Source organism: Hyposmocoma kahamanoa, unplaced genomic scaffold (assembly GCF_003589595.1).
Source record: "Hyposmocoma kahamanoa isolate Upper Pololo Valley unplaced genomic scaffold, ASM358959v1 210, whole genome shotgun sequence".
Lineage (NCBI taxonomy): Eukaryota > Metazoa > Arthropoda > Insecta > Lepidoptera > Cosmopterigidae > Hyposmocoma > Hyposmocoma kahamanoa.
In genome coordinates, this window is record NW_020653731.1 from 6,922,980 (window position 1) to 6,944,829 (window position 21,850).

At 37.4% G+C, this 21,850-nt stretch overlaps 2 protein-coding genes across 2 annotated transcripts in view; both read left to right on the plus strand.

Annotated features, from left to right (window-relative positions):
* LOC113227410 (paired box pox-neuro protein-like) overlaps nt 1–7,151 on the plus strand; it is a 56,778-nt gene extending 49,627 nt beyond the window's left edge. The window contains exons 4-5 of the mRNA XM_026460321.1: nt 5,135–5,336; nt 6,310–7,151. Coding sequence (XP_026316106.1) covers nt 5,135–5,336; nt 6,310–6,995 — 888 coding nt within the window. The 3' untranslated portion in view covers nt 6,996–7,151. The remainder of the gene's footprint in view (nt 1–5,134; nt 5,337–6,309) is intronic.
* A 3,813-nt stretch (nt 7,152–10,964) lies between these two features.
* LOC113227481 (protein IMPACT-like) lies at nt 10,965–19,041 on the plus strand. Its single transcript, XM_026460418.1, has 6 exons — nt 10,965–11,034; nt 11,137–11,369; nt 12,321–12,456; nt 13,603–13,706; nt 14,839–15,045; nt 18,476–19,041. Exons 1-6 carry the CDS (start codon nt 11,011–11,013, stop codon nt 18,570–18,572), a joined length of 801 nt encoding a protein of 266 aa, XP_026316203.1. The 5' UTR covers nt 10,965–11,010; the 3' UTR covers nt 18,573–19,041.
* Nucleotides 19,042–21,850: the final 2,809 nt, after the last annotated feature.

Below are 21,850 nucleotides of genomic sequence, written 5' to 3' on the forward strand. Positions count from 1 at the left end.
GAACCCGCTCATTCCGCCAAGATGCGCTTGATCACAATAATTGACGTGTCTTCAACAACCTTGCAATGCAATAGCCTGTCCCGTTGGCCAAAAAAAAACCCTGCTCCTAGAGTAGCTGTACACCTTGCCACATTAAAGGACTATTAGCACAGTCATCTCTTCATCGAATTAATATCAAATCAATCCGTCATTAAAGCAACGGTCTCACGCCCCAGCAAATTATCTTTCACCCCATCAAGGAAGGTGGAAAGTCTAATAGAAATCGGTAATAAGAAACTAATCGTACCACGCGTCGGTTGGACACTTACTACAGTTACCATCTCTACGTAGCGAGCAAAAAGCCATATTGGATGTGTCAGGGGATGATTGATGCGCAAGAGCAAAAACCTGCGTCGAACGGAACGGAGGCCGTGACGCGCCGTGGAATGTGGCTACCGCGCTACGCACTCGATTTGTTCGCGCGCAGGCGCCTTTCTTATTAGCACAGAGATTGAAAAACATCATGATAGTCGATATTAATTTAGCTAAAATTAATTTTCTTTAGGATTTCCGTATAAAATTCAAACTAACCAATCACCAATCATAATGGCAGTAATATCACGTGAAATTTGGTATAAAAGTTTAAATCGTCCAATAAAATAACTGTATGTGTTTTAATCCAAGTTCCATTAGCAAATGGGGTAATCATACTCGAGTATTGTATTTAAGCTACAATATTATTTACATGATTGTCTATTCAAAACTTTTAGAGAAAAACCGACCTCAAAAGTTTGTGGAATTACAAGTCAAGAATTACATACCTATTTGCCACGTTTTATTGAAATTGATTAACAGAAAGTGGGTGAAATCCAATAAACCGGATTCATCCCCTATTTTTGCTACCCTTAGAGGTGGAATATTTTCTTCAAATTTGAATAGGACGACTACAGACGTATTTCCATTCTAACAAAAAAAAAAGAATCATCGAAATTCATTCACAATGTCGGAATAGTCGCGTAACATACACACAAAAAAAGTACCTGACTTGGGAACCTCCTCCTTTTTTTTGAAGTCCTTTAAAAATTATGAGAAAATATGGAGGACAGTTAGTTGTTGTTATTTTACAACTTTGTCATCACTCGTGTATGCATGTGTATGGATAACGTAGATAAGTTCTATTTTTTGCAGTAGAACCTATATTTTGCATTGGACCCAATATCGGTGATCATTGAAGAGAAACTTGCATATAAGCACCCATACATTTTACTTTTCGCTGCTTTGTACCTTTATGAATTAAGAATCTATAATACTGTATGAGCGTAGGTCTAGAGGCAAATAATTGAGGCAAAACGCATTAAAAATTACATTGAGAATTTTAATTTGACAAGAAAGATAAATTTAATTACCACAAAGCTCATAAAATGGTAACAAGTATTTAAAAACATTTTTAGTGACTTATATTTTCAGTGATATTAGCATGAATATGAAAAAAAAAAGTTTTACCATGTAAATGCTTTAAATACGTTACTTACTATACAAGCAAAAGGAAACCGAACTTCAAACATATGTTAGATGAAATCAAGCTTCAATACGATTATTAATGAAAAAAATCCATTATAGGTTTCGTTTTTTGCCACCAAAACCGTCGTACACGCATGCGCCTAAAAATAATTATACGACTTTAAGTAGCCTGTCAAAGTTAATGTGTAAATAGTAGCTTTCGAGATTATGTGCGGTGGAGCATCGCATTTTAAAGGTAAGGCGTCAATTTTGGCGGCTAACCTCTTATTACGCCATTAGTTTCGATCAATATTCTATTGGCTCAAAGCCAAGGTGCCAAGCATAAAAAAATCTATTGAACGATCGATTTTCGCGCCACTTATTTTTTTTAACTTTATAAACGTAGGGTGCGTTCCGGACCCGTAATTATTATGATGTGTTCAGAATACCCGTGTCATAATATTGTATTTTTATTTCTTTAAAGCTCTCGCTTCCTTTCGTATTGCTGTAATTACAGCATCAAGAATATGTTTCGCTTAGTGGAAACAGTAAATTAGTTTTACTTCTATTTTTATGCAGTATTCAACAGAAATTAAAGAAAGAATTTGAGGTAATTAAGTAATGTGTATTCCTAGTAGTAACTCTACATAAAAAGACGGTGCTCTGGTTATTTTGAACTCTACATACCCACTACATGTACACATTATTGTATGAATAATGGAAACAATAATCATAATTCCTTTGGTAACAAAAAAGTCGATGATGAATGTTGTAACGTTTTGGCGTCTGATCTTGTAATATTATACAAACGGTAGGTACAGATAAACGACAAATGTGGCACGGTATGCAAGAAGACGACGGTTCTAATCCGACCGGATCGAAGGAATTTTTTCTGAGTATTCGATCTTTGTATTAATAATTATAATGAATTATCTTTTTCAAAAAAAAAAATCCGACAGCAAACAAATATCTTACACGTGTCCCTACCTAACTATCTAAGTACATTATTTTGAGCAAACGTTATTAGTGTAGGAATTTCGATTATACCTGTATCTTTACCGCACTTCATAGCAATATAGGGAAATGAAAATTTGTGTGAACTGACATCTGGTCACTTTTAATGACTTGGCTTTACTGCCGGGCTACTGGCAAGACCTGCAATTTCATACACCGTACACATCGGCTACGGGTCTTCAACGATTGGTATGGTTAGATTTGCTCATTAGTTCACGTGAAGTGGTCATATCAGGTTTATCTATATGTTAGCTGGTTTAATATGGTCTTTGACAGTTTCACACGATACGCTTTTTTCAAACTGGCAATAGATTCACCAAAAATAGAGCATTATAAGTACAAATTAACCTGTAAAAATTGATACTTTACTAAACAAAATCATATTTCTAGTCTGTTTAATAATAATGACCCCTCTGGTAGGGGGTATCTAGCTTTAAGTTATTTATAACAACGTAGCTCCTTAGTTTAAATATATTCCCTGTGTATGGATCAAAAATTTTCAGAGGTCATTGTTTAATGGCCGCAGTAGGTGCGAATCGCTACCGTCTAATCTTGTATACCGTGAGAAAAGACCTATGGTTTTGATAGATGTGTTTTCTTTTTAAATTAATAGACTACTTTCCGGGTAAATGGGATGTTTTTTGTTGTTAGTGTAAAAGGAAAATAAAATTATTTATTTCTTAATTTTCTGTCAGCGTGAAAATATTAACTAATAGTTTCTACTTATTTATTTATTTATTGAACATTGGCTAAACACCAAGCCTTAAAAGGTAACAAATAATTTATAAAATCAAAGCGACGTATAAAATTGACTTTCAAATAAATGAACGACGGGTCTAATACAAAAACCACGAAAAAATGTCCCAAGTCAACCTATTTAAACGTAGTGACATGTAAAGGAATATGAAAAAGCTAAAACGTTGAATTTAAATTGTAATGTCATCGCAGTACTGTCTAATTTTGCTAGCTTCGCTGTCAGTCGAACAAACGAAGACTAAAGCGTGAATGACGCTCTGTATACGATTTTAACGCCCTATAAGTTCGGACACTTTTTAGCGCGGACCCGACGTCCATATAATTGTAAGTCAATGATATTTAAAGTAAAACTTAGAAAAATTCATGTAAAAACTGGAACTACAAAAGCCCGCCATTTTCCATGAAAATCCTAAAAAAAATTTTTTTTAGTATTTAATACTCACTACCACATAATATCCAACTTATTAAAATAATACTTGCGGAATCGTAAAGGCTCTGTCTTAGAATAGATAAAACGTCCATCTCGCGATGCGGTGGATCCAAAACAGTAAATCCATAACAAATGTCATCACCGGGTTTAATATACACCGTCACCGACACATGGAAAGTTAATACTGCAAAACATACAGTTTATAGCATGAATGCATTATTGCAAATAAAGTTTAATGTATAAATAATAATGACATTTACCTCTGATGATGTTGGTTTACTTGCTTTTTGCTAGGTTTTCATTGATCAGTTCAAGGTATAATATAAAATTAATGTAGATGGGGAAAATGGTTCCTTGTCCTTACATTGTTGATGGCGGTATACGTATTTGTTCGTGTCATTAATCATTACTCTCCTTTATGTTTTAATCAGTTAAAGCAACAACTTGTACAAGAGTACAAGGACCGAGACATTGTGTCCGCCGAACATTGGAATACGTCCGACGTACCACCACACGTACCTACGTTTTAACATGGAGAGTTGTTGTATTAGTCTAATTATAATTAGAATTAAAAATATACTCCTAAAGCCATTCTCTGCCTATTCTTGTACGCAGTAAAATTTAATATTCTTTACACGCTTAGCAGTACGGTCGGTGGTTGGTACGTATGGATTTGAACTTTAATAACTATACCAGTATAACTAATTATAACAGTAGTAGTAGAGCTCCTTGTGAAAGGAGTTCGTCCAGGGTAGTACTGCCACCTTACTTATTTCTGCCGCCAAGCGTTTCGGCTTCGAAGGGTACCTAAGGGTGCTGGTGAAATGTAGGCAAATGCGACTTATCAACTTATGTCTCAAGGTGACGGGCGCAGTGGCGGTGCCCTAAGATCTTTGCAATTAAAAGCTCTGAGTGGCACTGCAACTGTTATGGATAGTCAATGGAGGTACCCACTTATTTACATAATATTTAATCGAAAAGGTATCCGTCCCTAATGCTACGCCGGCGACTACTTACCAAGTGAAGTTTCAAAACTAGCACATTGCAGAGGCTTTTACCGTTTCTTCGACACACCTTTATGCCATTATTTTACTTATTCTTTTCTTTTTCTTTTTTAATTTATTTATTTAATATCGAGTTCTTAGGTTTTCGCGATAGTTACATATATATCCGTTTCATTTCTTATTTATTTAATATTGACCGAAGATTCTGTATGTCAGTTTTGCTATCGTATTATTTGTAACGGAGAACATTCTGAGTAGTGTTACGAATATTCTGGAATTATCTCAACAAACTTTTTTCTTTTTTAATTTTAGTAAGCATCTGATTAGCCCATATATGTTTCATTGTTGGGAGAGCAAGTATTAGTCAATCAGACCAACGCTGAAATTTGTTTTGTGCGTTTTCACTTTAGTATCGACAATAAATATTTAAAAAATGTCTCCGTTTTTCCAGCAAGTGGCGACTCCAACAGTAGTGAAAAAGATCCTCAGGCTGAAGCAAGAGAACCCGGGCATGTTTGCGTGGGAGATTCGTGAGCGGCTGTTGAGCGCGCGAGTCTGCGAACCACACTCGATCCCTTCCGTGTCGTCCGTTAATAGGATTTTGAGGAACAGTGGATTGGCTTGGAGTGACGATGACCCGAGGCCGCCTCATGGTATGTTTATCTTCTTTCTTACGCAGAGGCAACATCGCCGAAAACTTAGTTAACAAATTCACAAAACATGCACTGCAAATTTGTATTTGCAGTGGCAGGAGTAGTAAAATTATTCGTCCTTCGGGACTGGGTAAGTTTCTTGTTTAACATTTTTACGGACATTGAAAAAGGGTCTGAGTCGACCATTTTTAAAGAAGAGATAGGCAACTGTAGTTTACTGTGTAGCCGTGGATTATTAGGCCGACAATAGTGTGGAAAGAGGTGCTAATTATTTTGACCGAAGCAGTAACTAATTACTTCTCTGTTTTAGTCAGTCTAGGATATCATGTATAGAATTTATGCTTAATCAACGGAATGCGTTAAATCTTTTTTTTTTAAATTAACTCCACCTAAAAGTATTTTAAAACGAAAATACTTAAAAATAAGTACCATAATTAGCATCAAGTAACAAAGAACGTAAATCATCGACTTTCAAAACAGAACAAAAATTGTCAAAACAAAATATGCGCCTAGACGGACGGACATTCCTGTCTCTGGACAGGTGTAAGGAAGCAACACCCATTATAAATAATGTTATTTTTTTATTTAATTATACTTGTAATCGGGTATAATGTCGGTGACAAGTTTTTTGTTGTTTGATATACATTAAACTATGATTAGTTGGGCCAAGTAACGATTTGATGGTAGAGTTTTAAATAAATGTTTTCTGTAGTACCTACTCGAACGTCTATTTTATTTTTGTTTCTAAGCCATTCAGTATTTTTATATGAAAATGGATCCATATTTGTAACAATATCTGCCTTATTTAGTAGAATATTGCTCATCCCTAGCATAATATTATGATTTCCGAAGTACTAACTTTTCGATACCACAACACAATAGATACGTGATAGAGATAAACTTGACATTTGATGAAATTTTAGAAATCATATCTTTCTTCAGACATAAAATAATCCTGACTTCTTTTTTACAGAGGCCTATCCCCAACCGGAGCTACCACCAAACGTGATGGACTACATGTCACTGAAGACGTCCATACCACCTTCACTACCATCACAACAAAATCCACCATATTTCGCTCATTCCGCTATCAGAGTACCACCCCCTACAGATCCCTCGCATTTGTATGACAGACGACTTGCTACTTCATGGCTGTTAACCAATCAAATGCAAGCACAAGGTCTTCTAAAGCCATACCCAATATCCCCTTGGCAAAGAATCATGATGCCATATCCCGACAAAAATTTCTCACCTTATGCACTAAGTCTACACAATGATCTCTTAAACAAAATCAACACAGATGAGGTCAAATCAGAAAATTCTGAACACATCTCCGTCGAAGCTAGTGACGATAGCACAGACAGACCTGATACTGAAGACAGTGAGCGAAAGACCCCAAATGAAAAGGAAAAGAAGAAAAATCCATATTCCATAGAAGAACTCCTTAAAAAACCTGACAAGATTGTCAATACAAGTCCGATAGGATTTCAGAATTTTTTGCGGCAACCAAGTGGCAGCATGATTGAATATCAAAGTCAAGAAAAAAATTCAAGCAATAGAAGTTCACCAGCCAGTTACTGCTCAATTCAAAGCGGAATTTCAAATTCGAATGATTGTTTTGCCGAATCTGGCGGTTCTGAAATAAAGGCAGGATCTTAATTTTGTCATAGAAAATCTAGTCCAACTATAAAAATAATATTTGTAACAATTTCTAGATTGTTACTTGCGTGTAATTACAGCTTCTTAATGTACAAAATCTAATTGATTGCAGAGATTAATATTAGATGCTTAATTGTTATTTAGATTAGGGTCACCGCCATATTTGAAGTCGTTATTTAATTTAAATTTGTAGTTATGATTACCTCTTTGCTCGATGAACATTCCAATAAATTATTTTTTGTAAATACTAACTAGTTGTAAATAGTGTTCGTATGTATAGGTGTAGTAAATAAATGTACATAGATATTTCTGTGATACTTTTGAGATTAGTTATGTAAAGCATTCCGTTCAAGAAAATTCCATAGTAGTTGTAGCAAAATAGTTTTATTCATTACAATTATTTAACGTGCATTGTTTATTTTTGCCTAACAACTATATGTAGGAGATACCACGTAATTATATATAGATATATGCTTAGTATGTTGTAGAGCAATAGTTGTTTATTTAAAAGCACATTAAACCAAACAATCTAATATGTTGTTTCCTTTGCCCTGATCAAAAGCCAGATACGGAATGTCACACGTGTTGCGTAATTTAAAGAATTAATTTAGAACATAAAAATTTAAAACATTGTTGAAAATTACCTTGACATTTAACATTAATACATTACACCTTCTAATACTTACAATTTTTAATGAAAATATATCCGAGAATGTAATACGTGTGGCGCACTATAAGTTTCCGGAATGAATAAGAAAAAATACTATAAACGGTCAGAAATGAATTTATTGTTTCTCAAAATATTTCCCGTTAGCGTTTATGCACTTTTTATACGAATGAACCAAATTTTGAAAACATTTATACCACTCCTCCGTGACAATCTCTGAAACATATTTTTCATACTTACTTTTCGACAGCCTCTTCAGGTGATGAAAATCGTCGACCGCGTAACTGGTTCATAATTTTTGGAAATAAATAAAACTCACAAGGTGCCAGGTCGTGACTGTACGCGGGATGGCTTATAAAGTCAACGTTGTTCACCTTCAAAAATTCATTTGTCTGACTGGCCGTGTGAGAACTGGCATTATCGTGGTGCAAGATGATACGGCATTTACGGTTATTTTTACGGAGTTTGTCAATAACTTCCGGCAAACAAATGGTTGTGTACCAATCACTATTCACGGTACAACGATTCTCGAAAGCAACAGTAGCCACGTGTCCGGTTTTATTAAGAAAAGAAGCAATCATCCGCTTAGAGGTACTTTGCACGCGCGCCACTTTGGTTGGTTTCGGCTCATCTCGAAAGACGATTCGCTCGATTGCTGCTTCATTTTGGGATCGTAACTATAAATCCATGTTTCGTCATGTCTGTGTTTCATCATCTGTTACTATGTCCCGCACCAAATTTGACGCCCCTTCGTTGAATCTGGTAAGCATGGCATTGCACCAAGTAACGCGATCCGTTTTTTGAGCCTCAGTCAAATTGTGTGGGATCCACCGAGAGCACAGCTTTTTCACAACCAAATGTTTGTGTAGTATTGATTGTATTTGACTAATGCCTATGCCTAAAGATGCCCAAATCTCATGGTATGTCACATGCCTGTTTGTTTTGATCATACGGCGCACAGCATCGATGTTTTTGTTATTCACAGCAATGGACGGGCGACCATCACGAAATTTGTCACTGAGATTCACACGACCGCGTTTAAATTTTTCAAACCAGCTATAAGGCTCAATTAATTGTGTGCTGTGTGTTATTATCAGTTAGAAAGTCGCTCGCTTGATTTTTCTGTTTTCCCCATTGGGTAGCAAAGGTTAAATCCAGTAGAGTTTAACAACAGCATTAAGGATGCGTTCCCATTATGTTGTGACGACTGATAATCGGGCAGTTTAAAGTGTCGTGTCTTGTATATTTAAATGAAGTTATTCACACATAGAATAACACGATCAACTGTAATTCACGACTTTTTCGATGTTATGACGGCAGACTGTCGTGACAATGGGAAGAGATAGAGCGACAGTCATCCGACGATAAATAATACGTTGCGATAAAAATGTGACGTCAGATACAGCTTTAAACGATTCTGTGGTGTTAACGACAAGGCGGCTGCCGTGATCCGACAAATTGTCGTCACGATCTACTAGGAACAGCTAGACATGGCAGTCGTTCAACGATAAAACACGTCCACGATACAGCCACGACAGATAGTCGTGATATGGGAACAGGCTAAACGACAGTCGTCTAACGATAAATAAAACGTTACGACATAATTTTTGTAGCAGTAGAGCTCCATGTGAAAGAGTTCGTCCAGGGAAGTACTGCCACCTCTTTCTGTAAGGGTGAAAATACAGGCACATAAGACCTGTCAACTTATGTCTCAGGGTGATGGGCGCAGTGACAGTGCCCTTCAGATCTCTGCGATTTAAGGCTCTGCAACTGTTATAGACAGGCGTATCGCTTACCACTAGGCCCACGACTAGATCGTCCCGTCATTTGCTATCATAAAAAAATTGTATTAGGCATAAACGAGCAATAATATTCCATCATTATGGATAGTACCTATAATAAAACTGTGCATTGGTAGATGATATTAAATGTGTCCTTTCAGCAAAAAATTCATTAAAATTGCTTTTTGAGACGATAAACGATGATCGAATGGGGAACCATTCGATCATTTCTTCCATCGTTTCTTCTTCATCTGGGAAGTTTGTTATGCCGAATTTAAACTTTTTAAACCATTTGATGCAACTTGGCTTTTGCTGATTGTTTCTGTTTACAAGTATAATATCATTGGTTTTTTTTGCTAAAAGGGTCATTGAGATCGCAAAAGACTGCATTCCAACATATATCTCGATGAGGTAGGCACTTAGAGGTGGAAAAAAAAATAGTCTAAGGTGGATTTTGATATGGCTAATATGGATATGATTTTCGCTACGCATTATCACTAACCGAAAAGATAGGACACAAAACAAATAATTTGAATTGCCCACGTAATAATTATATTTGCGACTCTTTTTTCTGGAAAAATGTCGTCTTTTGGCTTTTATTCACCTGAATGTAAAAAAATCACATAGAAGACTCATGAGATTCCCTCTGCCATAGAACAGATGAAACAACTACTAAAGTATTTTTATTTTTTGCCTTGAAGTAAGTTTTTGCATGCTTTATTATTTGCCAATTGTAAAGCAAGAATTTACATTTTTATTCGAATCACTGATGAAATCAGTAAATAATTAAATACGAGGATGCAATGAACATAGCTCAGTTTCAACAAAATAAGGGACATTACGGGTTTTCCGGTGTACCTATTTCCATAATACCGTAATTTGCATACGGACTCGAACATTACGTAAGTATGTAAGTATTGACCTACGTAATTATTCATTCGAGGTGGCACTTAATTAAAGGTAGGGCCTCGGGAACAAAATATGGAGTTAGCGAAGAAATTACTAATGTTACGCATTTCATTGGTGTCCAGTTAAGAGTTTTATGTATATATATAATTACCTCAAACATTTTAAATGAAAACTGGGAACGTAAATGACAAAGTGAAAATTGAGTTCGTGATTTGTGTTCTAACTCCTACTATCATTAAAAAAATCAGGCTGTATTACATAAAATTTTTGAAGTTATTAAAACGAACGTTATTAATAAATAATATTATTTATTTCCTTTAGGGCATGGCGGCCACTAGGCTTGGGCCAGTGTCACTTTCGAAAACGAACGTTGAAATGATCAAGAAACGAACGTGCACTTATTGTCAGTGTGACATTCCGCTTTTAATCCTTACAGATGCGTCATTTACACTTCAGGAAAGAAAAGGCGCTATACAAAGATGGGATTTTGTATTTCGCTTTAAATAATTATAATTATCTTCTTTTTTTTCTGAAATAGTGACATCAAGTAGCGAAACAAATGTGCACAGAAAATTATATAGTAAAATTGTGTATTTATAACAAAAATTAAAAAGTGCCACCATAAATAAGGAATTAAGAATATTAAGAGTACTTAAAAATGGAAGACAATTTAACGAAACAGGTAAATTTAACTCTGAATTTAAACTTAAATGGTAACTAAAAGACGTGTTATTTTTACGGCATATTATTTGTATTTTTGTTCTAATTCGTATCTTATTTTAAGGCTGAAGAAGTAGAAGCGCTAAGCTCAATATACAGCGATGATTGGACTACAGAAAGTGATTTATCTAAGTCTTATAATATTAAAATTCAGGAGGGCAAAAAAGAGGCTACTTTGTATGTAACTATGCCTCCAAATTACCCAAGTCAGGCACCACCGAAGTATGAGCTTTCTGCCCCATGGATGGACAGAAAGGCAAAAGAAAAACTACGTTCTGCCTTAGATGAAGTGTATTCGTGAGTTCATATATTTATTTTGCTAATATAGGACAAGTTGTAGTTTTTCATCAATTTGTTTTTTAAAATATTTGGTTTTAAATTGTGTATAGAGGTTATCGTCAAAGACATACATGATTCTAAAATTTTTGCAATATCCAATATTATTTACTTTATTCATTAACATTTGTTATTGCGTACTTATTATAGTTAAGGAGAGTCAGAAAAGAAACCGATAAGTCACACTTTAATTTTCTTCTGTTTTAATGCCAAAATTTTCTATGTTTCTATGAATAATTTATCCAAACTGAACATTCTTCCTTCAAAATATATTTCAAGTCATGTACTTGAAATATATTTTGAATCTGAACACAATGCAACAAATCCATTCAATGAAACTAGACGAAATTAGAATAAATATTTATCAGTTTTTGGTCTGAAACCCCTTAATACTTTACCATTTTGAACTTGCTCATGTAATTATATACTTATTATACTACAACAGATTGCATACATGAAAATTTATAGGGTATTAACTTTTTAATTATTTTGTTATTGGAGGATCTCAGGGGTCCAAGGGTTTGTGGGCAACTGTTGGGCAACATTATCCCGGGTTCGATTTTTAGTACGACCAATTTGGGATATTAACTTTTGTAACTTGATTCTGGTTTGGGTGTTCTGGGTAGAGCCTGGGGGTGAATTCTGTTGATCTGGTATTTATAGTACATGGAATTTCCTAGTTTAAGACCAGGCAATTGGTGTGGTTGTCTAGAACACGGCACACAATTAAACTTATAGTCTTATGGAAGGTTAAGTGTTCTTTGTATCACAAATGTCATAAGCGGCACATACTACTTCCTGTTAGGTGGAATATCTGACTGAATTGCATGCCATTTAAAAAAATGCAATTAAATAGTTAAGCACATGTTTACCATATACTTCCCTATACATAAGTTGCAAATTAAATTCCAGTGAAAATGTTGGAGAAACAGTAATATTTCAATGGGTTGAGAAAATAAGAGAAATATTGCAGTCAATGAAGTCTCCAGAGCCAGTTAAGAAACCTGAGAAGACAGCATCTGAAGAAGAGAGTTTAGACTTGAGTAAGGTAAGTTTTATGGTAAAGTCACATTTGATATTTGGAGATTGGAGAAGTTTAAAAAAAAAATTTGAATTAACATTTCACATATTTATCAAATCTATCAAAGCCAGACCAAATCAAATAGCCAACATACTTTATTATAATTATTTAAATGTTAAAATAACTGTCGATTTATCCTCACCAGCACTGAACTACTTTAAAAATTGCAACTTTTCACCAGTGCCTGTAAAAGGGAAACTTGCAATAACTTTTTAATTTTCGAAGATATATTGTTTTACTCACACTACTGGATTTGACTTTGATTATAATAGTAGTTACACATGCCGTTAGAGGCTACGAGTTTATTCCTTCTGAAACTTTGATCGCATTGTACAATCTAAATTAAATAGCTATAACATTCAATTATAATTATTTAATTAGGCAATTATTAAAAAATGATAATAGCTATAAATAGCTAAATGATAATAAAAACGATAATATGTGTATAAATGCTGTAGTTGTAAGTCGTTTCATAGATGTTTTGATGTTGTGGTTACCATCTACACTAGATGTCACTGCTGCTGAAGAATAGTTTTTACGTGAGGAATAAACATTTGGCTCTCTTGCTGTTGTGTGTGATTGGAAAATTAAGCAGATTTAAAGTACTACTGTATATTTGTCTGCGTTTCTGTGCCTTGTTAATAATATATAAAAAAAGATTTTTTTTATAATATCAAGTGACAGGACAAACAAGTCATGCGCTTGATGTTATGCGACACGACATATGACCATAACAGTTGCAGTGCCACTCAGAGCTTCTAATCGCAAAAATCAGAGGGCCACTGTTACTGCGCCTGTTACCCTCAGACATAAGTTTACAAGTCCCATGTGCATGTAATTTCACCAGCACCATTGCCCTTCAAAACCGGAACGCAGTAATGCTCACATTACTGCTTCGCGACAGAAATAGCTAACGTGCAGTACTTATCTGGACGAACTCTTTCACAAGGAACTACTACTAAAGAGTAGTGTATAATTAACTTCTGGAATAATTCAGTCAGAATGGTAAACCAACAAAATACGCGACCACGTTAAACTTTGTTCCTCTCCTCTAATGTTTAAATGTTTACTCAAACATTTGATTCATAATGTTTTAAAAAAAATCTTTTGCAGCTAGAAATAAACTGTCCAGAGATCACACATGGTGAAGTGATAATGGATAGAAAAAGTTCTTTCCAAGGCCACGCAGCTAAAGTAGAAAGTATTGCAGACGTTAAGTAAGTGATGTTTTTATATCACATATTTTCTCGCATTTTTCATTTAGCGTTTCGCATCGCATATTATGTCACGTCGTAAGTTAGGACGTTGGCATTAATGATAGCCAACCAGTGATTGTGTTGTCGGGAAGAATGGAAAAATAAAAGTCAATACATAACCCCATGTAACTCGAATAGTGAGAGGTAGAAGGCTCAGGCAGGATCGATATTAAGATGTTACTTAATTATTTATTTCTGCATACAAGTTATATGAGTACATATCAACGATTACTGCTTATTAATAAGCTATAGCTCAAAATCGTAATTTAACCCTAATGAATCAAGTGCCCTCATAGGTCACCGATGATTCTAGTCTATTAAGGGCGCGTTCCCATTATGTCGTAACGTTTTATTTATCTTTGAACGACAGTCGTGTCTAGCTGTTCCCATAAGATCGTGACAACAATTTATCGGTTCAAGGCAGCCGCCTTGTCGTTTGCACGACAGAATGAATCATTTGAAGATGCGATTATCTGTCGTCACATTTTTATCGTGACGTTTTATTTATCTGTCGTTCTAGCTCTTTCCATTGTCACGAAAGTCTGTCGTCGTAAAGTCAAAAAAGTCGTGAACGACAGTTAATCGTGTTGTACCATAATATGAACAACGTTTATTTCATGGTTGAACGACTGTCGTGTCTAGTTTTTTCCCGCTAGATCGTGACTACAATTTATCGGTTCACGGCAGCCGCCTTGTCGTTTGCACGACAGAATAGTTTGAAGCTGCGATTGCCTGTCGTCACATTTTTATCTTGACGTTGTATTAATCGTCGGACGACTGTCGTTATCGCTCTTCCCATTGTCACGACAGTTTGTCGTCGTAAAGTCAAAAAAGTCGTGAACGACAGTTAATCGTGTTGTACTGGTAGACAACTTAATTTAAATATACAAGCCACAACACTTTAAACGGCACGACTATGTGTCGTCACAACATAATGGGATCGCGCCCTTACATAGGAGAGCTTGAGATACGATATGACATGTATATCTATACTTAATACGAGATTCAAGATTTGTCTATTAATACAGTTCTGAGTTAGTCGTAACGTGGCAGACCTTATTTGAAATGCAATAAAAAAACTTTCTCTTTGCAGCGCCGTCCTAGCAAAATTAAAGCAGAACAAAAAGATAATACATGCAACACACAACATGTACGCATACCGTATCGAACGGAAGACTGAGAAAGGGCTTTCGATATTGCAAGATTGTGATGATGATGGAGAAACTCATGCTGGGGGAAGAATGCTGCATTTGCTCCAGATTTTGGATCAGAAGAATGCACTAGTTGTTGTGTCTAGATGGTGAGTAAAAACATAGTATAATAAGATAAATATTGTAACAGCGCGTCAATGCCTACACTTTTTTTTTATATAATATTGAGTGACGGGACGAACAAGGCGTGCTCCTAATGGTAAGCTACACGTCTGTCTATAACAGTTGCAGTGCTACTCTGAATTTTAAATGGTAAAGATCTGAAGGTCACTGCCACTGCGCCCGTCACCCTGAGTTGACAAGTCCCATGTGCCTGTAATTTCACCAACACCCTTTCAAAACCGGAATGACGGAGTAACGCTCACATTACCGCTTGGCGGCAGAAGTAGGCAAGGTGGCAGTACTTACCTGGATGGAGTCTTTCATAAGGAGCTCTACTGCAGCTAAACGTCGTCGGTGCGTAGAGTTATCACTATTATTTTAGTTGTACAAGTAGTAAACATAATTTGAGAAAATTAATGTATTCTATATAGTAATGACGTAACTCGTTTCGCGTCTGCTCGCACCGCACCGTCGACTTTTTCGGACAGGCTTAACGCGGCACCGTAAGTATAAGTGTGGTGAGCCCTTTATTGAAAAAGACATATTAAATGTGCAAGCGCACAACACTTATATGACAGGGGACGCTCCGGAGTAGGACGTGGAGTGGGGACGTCATAGATACGGATCAACCGTCTTCAATAATTCCAGCGGTTAAGAAATCAAACCGTTACTCAATAGAACAATAATCAGATTATTGCGTGTACTTAATTTCTACACACATAACTTATCTTCCATACACTTAACTGCGGAAATATATATCGCGATTGATATAGTTTTAATTGGAGTGCGCTTCAAGGCCCTTGCAAATAATCTGTCTGTCAATTTATGGATACCCCTGAGCCCAGGGAGACTCAGGGGTTATGTGGGGACTCTCCGTCCACACTGGAAGGCCTACCCCACTAAAACCCCCCGGGTTTCCCTTTCACCGGTTGAGTCGGCGCCGTGGGATCAGTGAACATTCACCACGACGCCGCCCGGCCGCCCTATCTTGCGCCAGGGCTCCCGCACCAACGGAGGGACGAGTCGGTTGTCTTCTGACCCGCCCCCCAGACGAGTGAGGCCGTGCAATGCAGGCTCCGGAGTCCCTGCCCAGAGCCCGCTGGTCTCACTAGGGGATCAGGCGACCAGCGAACTGCCTTCGCCTTCTCCCCGTACGTCTGCGCCGGAGCGGGTGCGCGTCCGCCGCGTCCTCGCGCACCCGCTCCGCGGCCTCCTTTTGCGACATAACCTCTGTGCAAAAGGAGGCCACCGCCTCCCAGGACTCCTCGCTATCGAGCATGGCGGCAACCACTCTCGTCAACGAGAGGTCCTGCCCTATAGTCCCCGTCAGAGTGCGGCGCTGCTCATCCCACCGGCTACACACCTCTAGGGTGTGCTGCGCGGTGTCATCCGCAGCGCCGCACTCGTGGCACGACGGGGACGGTTCCCTCCTCGCCACCTTGTGCAGGTAGTGACCAAAGCAGCCGTGCCCGGTCAGCACCTGCACAAAGTGGTACGACAGTGGCCCGTGGGACCGGTTTACCCACTCTACGAGGACAGGGCGGATCGCCTCAATGGTACGAGTGCCATAGGGGGGATCCGCCAAGCCCTCTTTCCACCGGTCCCGCATGCGCTGCGCCGCGAGGCGGCGCTCCCGCTCCACCTCAACTGGCGAGCCTCCCGCCCGCATGAACTCGCCACAATGGCTGACCTGCAAGCAGGTGCGTGGCGAAGCGTCGATTTTTGCCGTCAGTGGCCAAACTTGAGTTTGCTGCCTCTTCTATTTTGATGTGTACACCAACTCAGTAGAGTACTAAAAAACCAATCTCAAAAGTCATTCACCCCTAGTTTGCCACCCTTAGGCTGCCTTTTCCTCGGAAATGTGCGAGTTAGCGAGGCGGTGCGAGGATGTGTAGTACCGCTGCGAAACGGTGTGATGTATTCCACCAAAGCTGTGCGAAGATGCGTTACGAACTCTTACAGCTATGCGTGTGCGGGGTACGGTGTGGTGGGGAGAGCGGTGGCGATATGTCAGTGTCAGTTAGTGTCATACTTTCAGCAGCTCTAGTTTCCTACACCGTTTTCGCATACATTCCTCGCCCGCATCCCTCGCACACATTCCTCGTACACATTCCTCGTACACATCTCTCGCTATTTTGTATGTACAAATACTTAGCTCCGATAACCCTTTTTCTAACGGAGCAGCGCTAAGCGAGGTTAGGAAAATGAAGTGATCCTATTGGTGGTTTTTTTTCCGTACACTGCCTCGCTACGTCGCACATCTCTGGTGGAAAGGCAGACTTAGAGATGGAAAATTTACTTCAAATTTAAATGGGACCACTACTGAGGTACCCTCTTTCCAAACAAAAAAAGAATCATTAAAATCGGTTCACAAATTTTACGAGTTATCGCGTAACGTACATACAAAAAACAAATACAATCCAATTGAGAACCTCCTCCTTTATTTGAAGTCGGTAAAAAAGTAGTTCGTTCGGGCAGACTCGGCTTGTTTCATGTACGCCTGTTCTAATTTTAGTTTTAAAAAATTGACTAGTTAGGGCGCGTGTCCACGCTAAGAAAAGTCGCTGGGTCTATGCAAGAATTCATGTCATTTCTACACACGAACTGTGTACACTGCCTCGGCGCCGGACAAGAAAGAAATCTTGTCTACCCCCGAAACGATGCACTCTGCCGCTATTGTATGGGGCGGGGCGAGGTGTCGGTAAACGAACGAAATGCGCGTGGACGGGTGTTGCTTAGTAGTCAACTTTACAACAACATACCACAGTCGGTAGTAAAACGACTGCTACCTGGAAGACTCGTAATGCACTGACACATTTTACCCTACACACGTCTGTCCGAAATCATTCGTATTACAGACACGACATGCTTTTGTAGATAGATCCGACAAAGTTCTTGTCGTGTACAAGATCATTCTCATCCTTTCTGTAGCAAACACGCCGAATTTCTTACTGTGCCACTCGGGGCCATGGCCCCACTCTGCACCCCCCGTGCTACGCCACTGGCAACATTGCAATTCGGTATTGTGGTCTGGTCTAATAATTACCTAGTAGCGAACAACGATCTAACGAATTAATAGTAACATCATCTATCTGGTAGAAATAAACAAGTCAGTGTAATGTTCCATCTCAAATCAATAACTGTATATAGGTATTTTCCTATTTATTACCTATTCGTCTACCACATACATTCTATTTCATCCAAATTCCGTACTTTTTCTATAATCTGTAACTCTGTATCCTTAACCTTTTGAATGGCTAAATATGAAGGCAAAGCCATTTACATTATTAAAAGACTGTAAAAATTAACTTATGAATTAAACTCGCTGTTTGTAGTTTGCTACGCCAATGTATAATTGCTAAGGAAATTTTCCATTAAATAGACTGCTTAAATTTAAATAGCAATAATAATTTTCAGGTACGGTGGCGTCCAACTGGGCCCGGATAGATTCCGTCACATTAACAACGCTACGCGGCAGGTCCTCGTGCAAGCGGGCTTACTTAAAAATAAATGACAAAGCCGAAGGAGCAGACCTTGCAGTGGATCTAAGGCCTTAGAAGTGCCTAGTGACTGATTCAAAACTCACGTTAAGTAGACGTAGCATGCTGTCAAATGTTACATAACTATGGAAAATTCAGGGGAATTCATCATTGACTCAAAATGTTCTATTGATTCTTTTTTTTTACAAAAAATCGTTTCTCAATATCTCAATTTATACTAGAGATATTAGTGATTAAAGTCTTTGGTGGGGGATGTTGCCTTTTTAGCAAAATGTTCATTAGTATACAGTTCGTTTAGGGCGCATTTATTCGACACGAATTTCTGTGCGTCTAACTATCATGGCAAAATACGCTCTATTTATTTCACTTTTATGTTTTAACTTGAATAAGTGTCACAGGCACGCGGGTGAGCCTGGCTTGAATTTGGTCTACGCGGCGACCGCGTGGTTGTATTATTCAGAGGAATTTAAATGTGAATAGAATTCAGATTCGCCATTAATGTACACGAAGGCGTGGTAACTGGGAGGTCGCCGCGAGAAAACTTTCTCCTCGTGTAACTGGGCGCAAAAAGAAAGAGGTTCTCAATTCGACCTTGTGTGTGTTTTTTTGTACGTATGTTACGCGATAACACAATTTGTGCACCGATTTTGTTATTCTGTTTTTTGTTGGAGAGTGTCAGTAGTGGTTCCATTTAAATTTGAAGAAAATATTCCACCTCTAAGGGTGGCAAACTAGGGGATGAATGACTTTTGAGGTAATTTTTTAAGACTGTACTATTATATAATAATATACACACTCATAGCCCCGCACTAGAGAAACCCCGTTTTCGCGGGTTCCATGGACACACATAAAACTACAAATTACACCCAAACTCACGTGTGATGTAAATGTACCATTTCAAATATTTCTCCTGGCACAAGAATCGACTCTGGACCTCTGCGTGGCTGACCAGCATGGTAAGCGTTCAGTCATGGAGGTAGTCAATCAAATAATGGTACAGTATTTACCACCTTTTTTTTCAGTAATCGATTAACAATGTTCTTACATTCTTAACCCCTTCATGGCCAGTAACGGCGTTACCGTAAAAATAAAAAAAAATTCGAATATGGGGTATCCTATTTCGATATATGGATCTTATAAAAACTACTACGGGCTTTGCTGTGCGAATTACAACTACTTTCTTTATAGTTGCCGCCTACTGCTTCTCGATAGAGAAGTATCAATAATATACTGACAAAATTAAATTATTTATTTGAGATACGTCTGTGGACGTTACACACGTATATTTAATATGTGCACACCAAGACACTACGGTGAATACCGACGTATTTGTATGACGTGTTGTAAGATCGTACATGTCAGTGAGTCGCCAGCGACTGCCTTTTGTAACCACACAACCTGTGTAGTTTGTTTTCGCGCTGGAACTTTCTGACAGTAAAAAATCCTTCAATTTTTTTCTCTAAATGCAGTTTTTTACTAATTCAATAAACCAATAATGTGTACTGCAGAAACCCTATTCTATAGTAAATAATAATGAAACGTGTTTTCACACTTTAAATCAAGTTAGTTAGGTAGGTATTTTCTGCCATCTAGGTGAAATGAATTACTTAATTTTCGTTTAAATTTGATGAATAACTGCTATACTTACTATTAGTAATCAGAATCACCTCTTTTACTACTTTCCAAACTGTGATCTAATTATTCAAATGGTAAATAAATAACCTTCATCACTGCTTAAATATAATCTAATTAGTAATTGTTTCTTTTGGAATTGTTAGTACACAACAACTTTTATTTGACTTCTTATACTGCAAGGGGTACGCTATTTTACGGTGTACGCTATTTTAATGTACAGATTTAGACTTTTTTGCTGAAATAAATTGAATAAAATCACTTTACTTCTGTCATAGCCGTACTTACTTATGCACAAGAAACATTTGCAAGAACAGTTTGCAGTGCTGCTATGAATGTCGACGGGATCAGCCGTCAGTGATAAAGCGTAACAATTAAGTTGAATCAATATAGTCACTACGACATAAAGAAAAGTAGTGAGTTTAGGTGTGCGGTATTATTTCAGTACTGTCCATGAAGGGGTTAAGTTGTAAACTTATAATGATAAAATATTTACCACCAAAAAAAATGATGTTTCTTTTTTTAAAAAAAATAGCAATGGAAATGGCATCTACGACCCTCAATAACCTGGGAAACCGCAATATTTCATCAGATAAGGCATTTTACAGATAGGGCTCGTGGTAGAGGCACAGATCTAATAGCCAGACATTTGGGTAAAAAGGCACACCCACTGTAAAGCAACATTTGTAAGGATTTTTTGTCGTAATTTTAATACGACATTTTTTTAATGTAGCACCATGATTTTTATAATTCATCAAAAAATCTTAAAGTGTAATGAAATAATAATAAAACTGAATAATTCAGTCTTTTAATCAATCATCTATTGTTGCAATGGCTATTAAAAGCCGGACCAATCAAACACCGGCACCGTCTCAACGCACCCTTAAAGCCTATGTCCGGTTTTATCTGGACGCGTGACAACGGTACATACGACGCTGTTGCCGTTACTTTCTTGCCAATTATATTCCGTTTTCACATTTATTTTTCAATTACTAAGTTTTTTGTAATATATCCCTTTTTTAAGGAATTAAAATTTCTATATATTGTGAAATAAAAAAAAGATATTGCAAAAACAAAATCATAAATTTATAACTTAAAGATCAGAATTAGGCTTCGTCAATAGGTACTAAAATACAAAAATCGGTATCTACAAAACATTTCGTGAAAAAATTCTAACTTTAACAAAATCCCGTCCAGTTTCATACCTGGCTCAGTTTCCCATTATTGGCAACATTGCCCCGCTAGATGGCAATAGACACCTGTAGGACCAACAACGACCCAGAGCGGCGATCGCATTTCTGTCTATTTCTTAATGCTAATAAAAAGCGTTATATTTTCAATGATTGTCAAATAAGTACCCTGTCGTATGTGGTTAAAATATGTACAGGGTCAAGAGCAGATCAATCTTGACACTAAAATTGAAATTCTACTCTATGAGCTTCCAATAAAAACGGTTCAAAGTGTCAAGATTGGTGTGTGTCATTGACTGTAGTAATGTACTAGACTTCCAAGCACCATATTGTATGTGCAATATATTTTTACTCATTGTCCGTATCTAGTCTTAAGTGTGTAGTTGTATGTGATGAATTTGTAGATAGGTATGGACCTATATGGCAATGTACATAAACGTAAATGCTATTGGAACTATGGATCTCTAGTT